Source organism: Bombus huntii, chromosome 6, assembly GCF_024542735.1.
Source record: "Bombus huntii isolate Logan2020A chromosome 6, iyBomHunt1.1, whole genome shotgun sequence".
Taxonomy (NCBI): domain Eukaryota; kingdom Metazoa; phylum Arthropoda; class Insecta; order Hymenoptera; family Apidae; genus Bombus; species Bombus huntii.
This window is the reverse complement of record NC_066243.1, coordinates 7,742,396-7,754,149: the sequence shown is the minus strand read 5'-3', so window position 1 is coordinate 7,754,149 and position 11,754 is coordinate 7,742,396. Positions and strand designations below refer to the sequence as shown.

General features: G+C 33.9%; 1 protein-coding gene across 1 annotated transcript; it reads left to right on the top strand.

Moving 5' to 3' along the window:
* Positions 1 to 4,568: 4,568 nt before the first annotated feature.
* LOC126867095 (leucine-rich repeat-containing protein 15) lies at positions 4,569 to 11,627 on the top strand. Its single transcript, XM_050621238.1, has 6 exons — positions 4,569 to 4,964; positions 5,616 to 5,915; positions 6,263 to 6,491; positions 7,292 to 7,887; positions 8,245 to 8,647; positions 9,522 to 11,627. Exons 1-6 carry the CDS (start codon positions 4,748 to 4,750, stop codon positions 10,141 to 10,143), a joined length of 2,367 nt encoding a protein of 788 aa, XP_050477195.1. The 5' UTR covers positions 4,569 to 4,747; the 3' UTR covers positions 10,144 to 11,627.
* Positions 11,628 to 11,754: the final 127 nt, after the last annotated feature.

Below are 11,754 nucleotides of genomic sequence, written 5' to 3'. Positions count from 1 at the left end.
GGTATCACTGTTGTACGATTCGGATGTGAAGCCCGAAATTTAAAAATTTTATATATTAATTAAATTCGCATATTTTATAATTTTCAATCCACTTTTTCTTGCTGCAATCAACAAAAAAATCTTAAACTTTGTATATTACAACTTTAACTCTTTCTGTACTTATCACCTTCTGAAGAACACAAAAATAATCTATGTATATACATATATGCACACATTATCATCGAAAGTTCGTATATTATCAAAATATAGGTAATATATATATCATAAAACACCTATAATTTCATACCTTCAAATGAAATAATTTTAGTGTTTTTTATTTTTACTTGCAATTTAATTGTTTCTTTACCCCTTTCGTTAAAAAATCCTTGCATTTATTATGTATTCCGACTCCACTAATTTTAATAATGCATCAACACTTGGAATTACGATAACAATCCCAAACATTGGAACGTAGGGTAAACCCGTAGGACAAAGCCACGTACAGGATACCGTAAATCTGTACGTACAATCTGTGCATGCCTGTCGATGCGGAAAGACCACGACAAACCGCTGGATTTAATTCAGATACATGCCACAGCAATTACGAGTGCACGTTCCGAAAGACGTCTTCTTTTACGCGCCCCCTTACAAGGCATAAAAGGTGGTGGGTAGGGTCGTTCTGAGGAGTGGAGTTTGCCTTTGTACAGACTCGCAGTGGCGTTGAAGCCGACAAAAGATAAGCCGTTATTTATAACCGAGCTTAGAGCCATTGCGTGGCGGGGGTGGCTTTAGGGAAAATAAAATCACTCCGGAATCTCACAACTCGCGTGTATAACCCCCGCAAAAGTATCTTTTCCCCGTTTCTAATGTCGAAAGGTGATAAACGAGTAAGTTAAGCACGAAAATTACCTTAATTATAACAGTCAGTGCTTTTTGTAAAGAAAAAATAGTTTTGCATAGAACTTTAGGATATTTGTTCCTAAACTCCCGTCGAAACTAGTAGCATAAACTATACGTAAGTAATTAGAGATCGGAGAGATATGTATCTCTAAGATATATGTATATGTAAGTAATTTCAATTTACGTATCATTGTACTTTCGTATGAATTATCAAGGAATTGGCAATTAATACGTAGGATTTAATAGAAGACATTCAACGAATATGACACTCTCTTATTCGTATTTGATATCTACGAGTCAAATTTCCTGTCAGCATACTATTTTACAGTATACTTTGTTCTACGAATAGATAAAACTAAATCCAATGCAAAACTATTTGCCATCTTCTTTGCAACATAGAGTCGAAAATGATAAAAGTTCCTTGGAAGAGCAATTTTTTCTCAGGATAAATATGTAATAAGCATAAAAAGCGCGAGTTCGACCCTCCCGTCAAGCTTCCACGTCAGACGACTCTGTGGTTCCAAGCTTATCACGTTCGAAAAAAACAACTTGGATCTAACACGTAACTACGTAATTCTCATTAATTCGACGAAAGAAATATCATATTAAACACAACAGCAACGTAACATTCTGAAGAATTGCGGTTTAATCTTCAAAGAAATTCCACGTCGCAGTATTTCCAATTAAACGGTCCATAAAGTAGCTGTGGCAAATCCTGAAACGTCTCCTGAGAAGAAGCTACCGTGCAAACGATACCAATGCAAACTCGTCCCCGTTTTATTTCCGAAGAGCCTACTGAAGCGTAACCCGAAGATCCGAGCGGAGACGACGGCGATATCTAAAGATTCGTCTTCGATGGCTCGTAGCTGGGTCGCAGGGGATGGAGACACGGTGGGTGGAGGGCAGTTGAAACTGCAGGTTGGCAGAGAGAAGGGGATGGAGGTGGAGGCGGATGGGGGCGTCACGAGCGACGCCGGTAGCCGGTGGTGAGGGTAAAAGGGAGGGGGTCGGTACAGGGGTCGAAGCTTCCAGTCTGCAGAGGGTGCACCCCCACCCGCTGAGGGTGGGTGGTACCCAGTTCTCGAACTGATCAATACCTGAAACACCGCGAGGTATCGTCCCGCTATTTCCGGTGTCCCAACGTGGCCGGAAATGAAGGCGTTAAAAATATATAGAGAGATGTATATAGTATATAGATATATATATATATATATATACCTACGTAGACATACAGGACAGAATCTACCAGGCCAGATAGTAGCAACGTAATATCTTCTCCAGCAACTGTTTCGTATAGCTGGCCTCAATAGCGAGTTTGCCGGATGAATTTTTGTTGTCTGGGTGGGCAGTGCCTTTACGATAATGGTAACCGCGGCTTTGCCAGAAATACGCATAGAATACGTTTGTTACCTTTTGATTCTGTTACTAAACGGCTGACAGATGAGAATAGATATACTTGTTAATATTCTTCGAGATAACGGGCAAGAAGTATGTATTTTCTCTCTTGATTTGTCATACCGAGACGATACATACTTCGGTCTCTGCAAGATTACATATTTTTCAAATGAGTATCGACGCGTTGATTCGAACATTTGCAGGGAAACAGTTTTTCACCTAACAATGAAACGTAAAAGAACTGAACAATATTACATATAGCAACTTTATTGAGAATAGAAAAACGTTCACTTCAAATCTGTCGTGTTCGTTCGATTGAATTAGAATTGTCTATTTCCGTATATTCCAGTGTTTAACTAAGAAGTATATAAATTTTAAAATTTATATATGGATTGTCGCTTAATAATTTGTTAAATACTAAACACGGAATCGTGTCTTTGGACACCAAATTTACTTTTAATCAAATTTTATTAATCAACGCCACTTCACATTCTCCGTATTAAAGAGCGCCGATTTTTTTTTATTACAACTATACGTTGCAGTATATCCACCGGTTGTGACTTGAAATTAGAAATAGGAAATCGATACAGGCTTGATAATCAAACCCATACAGAAACCATTGAATAACCATCATCGTGATGCAAAGTACTCTTCGTTCCATAACCCAATATTTAACTTTTGCTTGGCGAATGCGTGGCGTTGTTCTAATAACGTAATGTTCGGCGTAAGATGATTAAAAGCTCGTAGCTTCAATGTTTGAAATTCATAGAATCTGGTTATAACGAGCCGGAAGAGTAGGTGGAAAGTAGCAGGTACAAGAATGCAAAGAATTCGTGTAATCTTCAGGTTGGAGGGCGTGACCAAATGTCTGGTGTGGAACTGTGGATTTGCAAAATCTCCACGAAGGGGTTGGTTTAGTATATCAACAGGTAGAAGTAGCGCGTCCTTGTCCCTACTGGATAAGCCGTCGGCTAAGCGCCGGCGCTGGCTAAACCGGTTGCACCCTCCCGAGGGTGTGACCTATCATCCCCATTGGACCAACCGGACGTGTGAAAAAGAGAGAGACACAGTCCTGCGCGGATAACGACTTTTTTAAATCTATCAACACGAAGGGAGGAGCCTTTATCGGTGCATGTCACAGCTATCTAACTTTAACTAAATTCTTATCGCATGCATTGATTCACACGTTCTACATTGTAGGTACTTGATAAGTAGCGAGCATTCTCTTTGTAAACTGTAGCTATTATTTTATTATGCTAGGCTGTAATCTCGGTAAATTTCTATACGTTGGTCGCTATTTGTTTCCTTACAGCAGCCAAGGATATGTAACGAGGTACGCGAATGAGGTGCTTCACTGAAATTAGAACTATCTTACGAGAAAGTTAAAATCGAATGGCCATATTCAGATACCAGTACTAACTGAAGTAAGGCTGTGCGATTAGAACTTGGAAATGAAAATGAAAATAGCAAGGAGAATTTTTATCCTTTTATTTCTTAAATACCTTATGGATTAACGTCCAGCTCATCGCATTCTTGCTACTGTATTGTATTGACGTTGGTTATCGACATAATTCCGGGTTGCGGTTGTTCCAGTCTGCAGAAAACCTTAGATGCTGCCCTGTTGGATTGATAAAAAAAGGTTGTAATACATCGACAGTAGTTGGGGAAAGGGGAAAATATCCGCATGGGTCAGCCGAAAGAGACTTAGACTGCGGAGATGGCCGCCTCAATATCGGCTTTTCGGATGCTTGAGGTACTTATCTAATGTCTTATATTTTCCACTGGACTGCCCATTCAAATTTCAATTCACAGACGATTCACTGTATTCTTCTGTCAGAAAAAGTTTCCATAAACTAGTTTTTTAAATATACTTCCTGTAATAGTCCCATTAATATTTCTCAAGTATCAACGATAATTAATCTTTCTATACTTTCCTTCATCACAATAAAATGTATAGAAGAACATGATATATTTGTAACAATAGGTAGTAGTACTTTTCTAATGATTTTTTAAATATTCAATTTTTGTACTTAACACTCCTCGAATTTTACCACCTCGTAATTTGTTCCAGTAAATGTAAATAATTCATATATAACGATGATCGTAATTTTTTAGACGAATAACAGGTGCATTTGTCGATATATCACTTGGATTTTTTTTTACTATCACTGGAAATAATGCTCTCCACACCTCGTTGTACGCGCCAGTTATCTTACAGAGATATCATGTGGCATATCCCACGTTACTTATCAAAGATAAGTACTCAGTAGTTTTCAGGACGGTTCCGAGTACTGTTGGCCCACTCATTGATCCGCAACCGTTCATCTTCATTCCACGAAACTTCAAAGAAAAGAACAGTGAAAATGTACAGTCGAAAGTTGACATAGAAATTCCTGCCACGTTTCTATTAACAAGAATCTGAGTCCGCTTCCGAATGAAAATGTGATTTCTATGGAAGTTCACGCGATCGCGTATGATAGTAGACAATATGAAGGACCGGATAATGTCGCCTCATGGTTTGCTATCTTTGTTAGCCACGTACTTAGGAATTTTCTCGATTTTCTCGATCACGATGTGTCAAAGTACTTGCCCTACGAGATGTTTGTGCCACCTCAGCCAACAACCAAGAACTGTCATGTGTTCAAAACAAGGCTTGGAAGTGTTTCCTGAAAATATAAGCGACGTGGTAGGTGAATTCTCTCTGTAAGATTAAGCTAATGACGAATTCATCTTCGTAGTGTTGGAAAGAAGAAAAAAAGTGTTTGCGAGTGTTGGTAATGGCGGTGTAACAGACATTTTCTATGCTTTATCGCGTTAATGATTAAAAAAGCAACTAAGAATGAGTCATTACTACAAATGTACCGGTAGAGAAAGGAAATGAGTATCTAACGAATATCTTGAAGAGTATTGCATATGTAAAAATATGTAAAAGTACTATATATGTCGAACTATGTAAAAATAGCAATGCCAACATACGTAGAAGTACTGCAGTATGAAAATATGCATGCATACACATGTACGAAATTTTTCGTTCGAATCATTAATACGTTTTCGCTTTGAGAATCAATCAACGTTATATAAATTGTATTCTGATATTATAAATATCATTTCACATGAAATTTTATATTATCTGTAATAACTTTGGACACAATGGATTTCAATCTTATGAGATATGAGCAATAATCTTTTATAGATTGATGTCATGTATTGATCATAAAACGTTACGTACAAGAAATGATGACATACCAGTTACAAGAATGTGCATTCGATATTGGCAACGTTTTAAAGAACGATTTATTAACTATTTCGTGACAATCATCTTTTAATTATGTTTTAGGTAGAACAATTAAATTTATCCAACAATCTATTAACGAATATCAGCGATGATATTACGCGACTCACAGATTTACAATATCTGAATTTAGCAAGAAATAAATTAAGTTCGTTGCCCGAGGATTTAAGGTCTTTGAAAAGTTTACGACGATTGGATCTAAGCGACAACAAGATAAAAGACGTCGTTGACATCAGATCCTTAGGACAACTACCATCGTTAACGGTTCTACACCTATCCACAAATCCATTATCCAAATTGGAGGGATTAATGAGCGCCAGTATCGAAGCTTTGGATGCTAGTTACTGCGGTACAATTATATTTCATTAATTATATGAATATTTTCATAATAAACTTGTTACGTACTCTTCAATTATTCTTTGTTCATCGTAAACATGAATTTTCCAAGGCTTTTATTTCAAATAAATTTTCAAAGATATAAAAACCGAAATTCCAAATACAAGTACCAATTAAATTTTATTTAATATTCGGAAGATTTATTTGTTTAATTCTTTCATTGAAAGCGACAGTAGCTAAATAATATATTTAATACGTATAAGGACACCGTAAATTTATTCCTCGATGTAAATACGCTTCTGAGAAGAAACTTTAATTGTTAACCATCGAGTTTGTTTTTAACGCCTTTTCATTTAACAGAGATACGGGAACTCACTAATACATCGTTGGATAATCTACCAGCACTGACTATGCTTACGTTAATGGGAAACCCACTGAAAAACATTGACAAAACATGGAGTCCAAAATTACAGTGGCTCGATATGTCTGACTGCCACTTAAATTACTTAAGACCCGATACTTTCAATGGATTTCCAGCGCTTGAAGAGCTTCGACTGTCCAACAATCCTACCTTAGTCTACAGCACGAGGTAAGCAATCGAAATTCTAAGCAAAGAAACTATTCCTTAAGCCGAGGACAACGTTTGAGAATTAATTGTAATACGAAAGATGATTCAGTTTTGGTTATGAAAAAATATCCAAAACAAAAAATTAAAATCATAGTCTTACATGTATAACTGTTTCTGCAACTCTGGTTGCGATATCAATTTTCGTTTGTATTATCGTACAATATGATCGTTACGTCGTTATTCGCATAAAAAGTCTATTTTTTACTATACAAATATGAAAAATATTAAGAACATGTGACATTACAGGATGACGTTGAAAGGAATAAGAAACTGTAAGAACGAAGCCAATTACTCGCAACTAATTAAATTTGCAGCCGTTATTCTAATTTTAATTAGAGAATGAACGAAATTTTATAATTTCCTCTTCAAATTAATATTATACGATCTAGAACATAATATTTTCTAAGAAGCATTAGATTCTTTTCTATTATTACCAGCCTATCAAGTTATTATCTTATTATATACACCAGTCTTTTTCTATTCTTTCTGTATTCTTATTATACTACTGAAGCTATTAAATTTAGAAAGATATTACATCTCTCTACGAAAAAGTAACACAAGTAAGAGGTAGTGAACCCCATAAGAAATATTGATTTTGTGTAAAAATATAAAAATTGCTATCCTTACAACTATTTCGTCTTTAACTTTTAAAAATAAAAAAGAAGGAAAGATAAATGAAACCCAATTTAATATTTTAACAGTTGAGTATGTTAGCCTATTTTACACTTACATAAACAATATCGTGAATATTTTATTTTCAGAAACTCGACATTGACACACTCGAAACTAAAGAAGCTGGATGTGTCGAGATGTAATCTGGATAGGCCAGGTCTACACGGATTTCCCTTATTGACTCAGGCTCGATTATCCCGCAATATGATTCGCATGCTGCCAGATCGAATCTTCGCTAAAAATAGAGAACTCGGCTTCCTCTACCTTAACGCGAATGGAGTTGAAAAATTGAATATGAGCACGTTCGAGGGTCTAGTGAAACTGCAAGTATTAGATTTGTCTGCCAATTACTTGGAAGTGATTCACCCATTGACATTTCACGAAAATGTTGAACTCAAATTGCTCAACTTATCCTACAACGTTTTGCACGAGCTTCCAAACTTCACGTCAACGGTAGCAACGTTAGACGCATCGTCAAACTTGATAAGTGATCTAAATGGAAATTTCTTGGCAAACATGCCAAAAATAAGGAGCGTTATTTTGAGTGATAATCGACTACAAAGGCTTCCAGCAAAATTAAAATCCACATCACTGAAGAATTTAGATTTAAGGCAAAATAGAATAATCGAGGTGCTCAACGATACGTTTCTTCAGTTACCGCAACTACTAAGAATCGACTTATCAGGTTTGATTTTTACCAGTTTATCGATAGATCTGCTACCATACCTATCTTGAGATCTTTAAGTATTTTTGAAACGTATCTCTTTAATGATTTACCTGCTCGTGTATCGTGTATAACTCGACCAATCGAAATACATCGTAGACGTTAATTTTCAAAACTAAACAACCGATAAATTTTTTTAACGATTAATGTTAATTTTAATTAGCATCTTATCACATTAAATTTATGACACAGAGGTAGCGAGGAAAATTAAATAACCGATTACTAATTTGCTCAGACAATAGTTGTTAATCAATTGTTTTGATAACGCTTAGAATTATTCGAATTTTTTTAATGATAGCAAACTTTTTAAATTTTTAGGAAATCGTTTGACAGAAGCTATAAATCCAGAAGTTTTTCGAAACAATCCAGATATAAACAACATAAAATTAGAGGATAACCCATGGCGTTGCGACTGTGAGGACTTATACATGTTGTATACTTTTCTAACTGAACGACCAGCAAAAACTGTGGAACAAACTTTGCTTTGTCAAAGTCCATCGAACGTATCTGGTTATACCTGGCTAACTGCTTGTTTCAACGCATGGAATGGATCTGTTTATTACAACAAGGACAGAACCTGGGGATTTGTGATGCTCGTTATTCTTACAATCATTGTTTTATGTGGAACTTTCATATCTATCAGACATATGATGAGGATTAAAAGGAGAGCTATCGAACAAAGACAACAATTGGAAACTTTAAGACTATTAAGGCAAAGAAGGTGAGGAAGACTCTTTTAAAGAATTCAGACTTACACGATTTATAAACTTAACTACACAAGAACTCTCTAAGAATAAAAAATATTATATTGAAATTTTTTATATACGATATTATGAATATCTAATTTGAAACGATTACTTATCCATTTAAAAATGACGATAATAATCACGAAAGTATTTCAATTCAGACGGATTGCATTATTAAAAAATTATTCGACTATAGCAAACAAAATAACTATTCTAAAAAAAGTGTTAAAACTTTATAAGCGATCTGTTTTAAATGAACAAAGTGTTTCCCCAAAGATAAAACAGATAGTAAGGAATTTTCTTTTAAAATTACGAAAACGAGAACTATACAAATAATTCTTTGCAATTTTTTCGATATAGTGATATTAACTACAAAATTTAAAATTACAGTTCAAGAACATTTTCATCTTTTCTTAATTATCATTTTATATCTGTCAATCTGTACAAATTACAATATTACCTATGTACAATAAATTAGAAATCTGTTTTACCTCAATGAAATAAGTTTATTTAAAAAGATCAAAGTATAGCTGCGGTTATAAATTAACGATTGTATACTTAACAATCCTTTATAAATCTCATTTACAAAAGCTAAGTGTCTCTTTTCGGAAGTTGTATTCTTTTAAAATCCATATTATTACAGAAATTTCAATGACTTCAATAGAAGTTATCATGGTGCATTCAACATAATTGATGAAATCTCTTTTAAAGTTATCAAGATAAGAATCCAAATATTTAATTGACTTTATCTATTCTCATTTCAATTATTTACTCTCAATTCAATTAAATCGTTTTTATTAAATATCTTTTTATCATGAAAAGAAAAAGTAATTGTTGATTGTTCAACAGAAACCAAGCTACGCAACAACAGCAACAAGAACATTTGGAACGTGCACCAGAACCAAGAATCCATCCTCTCGAATTAATAGGGCCACCTAGTTACGAAGAAGCAGTACAAATGCCGAGACTAGCCCGGTCCTTAGATAATTTGGATGAAATTTCGGTAGAAACAAGTTCTGCGCGTGTTATGGGTTCTGCTGATAACATAAGATATAAATATAGAAGAACAAGGAGAACAAAGAAGAGAATTCAGAGTGAGGATGATTTGCTTAGAAGGGAAGAGCGACGACACGAAAGAATCAGAAGAGAAAGAACTACCTCCGTCGATAACAGCGAAACCACTTTACCACAGAATCAGAAAAATTCTAGAGCCTATATGGCACGTAGAGCCAGAAGGCAAAGCGTGATAAGTGATTCTGTAGAATCAGGAAGCGGAAGAATTCAACCCAGACCGCAAACACCGAACTCAAAAAAAAGGCGACGGAGGTACACAGTTTACGACGGGCACTCGACCGATGACGAAGACTCAGATATTCAACCAGTCGGTTCTAGTAGATCGATTGTGATCAGAGAACTTCGAAGAGAACCTAAGAGCGGTTACAGAGAATCTACCGCAGAACAAGATTCTTGAAGAACTATCTGTTATCAATTTCATTAAAATATTTTTTAAACGAAATGTTATTATATTTTGATATTTTTAATACCTAGTTTTTACGAAATGATCACATTCATAATCATTAATCTACCATCGAAAGATATTAAATAAAACTGATTACTGTCAACGAAAAAGTAATTTTGTAATAACGCACTTGCATTATTCTTCAGAACGATCAAACATGTTGCCAAAATAGTTAAATAAAGATGAAACGTGCAATTAACCAGGATTACGAATTATTAGATCACGCAATAAAGGTATATTTCTCTCGAACGTCTTTTATGCTTACCTTTTATTAAATTTTATTAAATTCATATATTTAAAAAATTCAGTGGTGATAAATTATAACTGCTTAGGAGATTTATTATTTAAAGAAATTTAAAAGTTAAAAAGCGACGAACATAATGTTTTAAAGATCATACAAAATGATATAATGTGTAGCATTAATAAGTCCAAGTATTTATTAATAAAAATCAACGAATTAACACGACAAAGTTAGGATAAGGTAAATACAAGGAATCTCTTACACACTATGATTATTTTATATTTTTAATTGGAAATCTTTAGATTACGTTAAGTACTTAATTTTTGCACGTACGTATATCATATCACATTTATCTTATCTTTAAGAAGTCGTCATTCTCAAAATTGCAATATTTCTTTGTAATCTGCAATTAATTTTTTACACATGCTACATGATATATTAGAGTGGATCTAAATTTTTCGTAAGTAATAGATAATATTAGTTTAACTTATGTATGTAATAATAATTCAAATGTCTTAATAAAGAAGTCAAAATATTGTATAAAAATATTTTTCTATGGTTGGATGTAAAGATACATTCTTCGTTTAACACAATGCAAAAGATTTAAAAACATTATATATATATATATATGTGCGTGTGCGTATAGAATTAATAACGAAATGAAACTTACAGCTGATTATACTTTTACTCACGTGAAACAACATATTTCATTGAGGGATTAGGATTTAATCAAGGAACTGTAAAATTATAGTAATTTCAGATCAACTTGAATACAGTTAGAGTCAGCTTGGCACCGTAGCCGGTAATTTGAGCAATAAACGTACCATTTATCGTAACACATGAAGCGAAGAAAATTCCAATAGTTGTTCAGAAAAATGTAAATCTCTTAAATAGTAAACAATGATGTTAAACAGACATTTTGTATCTAGGAATGTAACGTATGTTGTCACCAAGTTGTTTTTAATATTCGTATAACAATCATTATATACGTATAATAGTCATTTTTGCATATTTTCAATATCATTTCAATTCTTAAATATTTCTGTTTTTCACAAATTTAAGTTATTATGAAAGAGATAATTATACATACATATATATACATACATAAAAAAATTTATACATAAAAAATATTTATATCCTTTTTCTTATCATTAACAGTTACAGTAGTCAATAAAAACATCATCATTATCCTTTCCGCTACTGTTTTATGTTATTTCTCCACATTTCGTACGTTGTTATTTATTTCCTTATGAATTATAGGTACTATGGATTAAGCATTTATACTTCATTATAATTAAACGGTACTTTAACAGGATTTATAT

Coding starts and splice junctions, on each gene's coding strand:
- LOC126867095 (XM_050621238.1), top strand. CDS start 4,748: ATGATAGTAGACAATATGAAGGACCGGATAATGTCGCCTCATGGTTTG. Junction 5,916..6,262: donor TTTGGATGCTAGTTACTGCG/GTACAATTATAT, acceptor TTCATTTAACAG/AGATACGGGAACTCACTAAT. Junction 8,648..9,521: donor AGACTATTAAGGCAAAGAAG/GTGAGGAAGACT, acceptor ATTGTTCAACAG/AAACCAAGCTACGCAACAAC.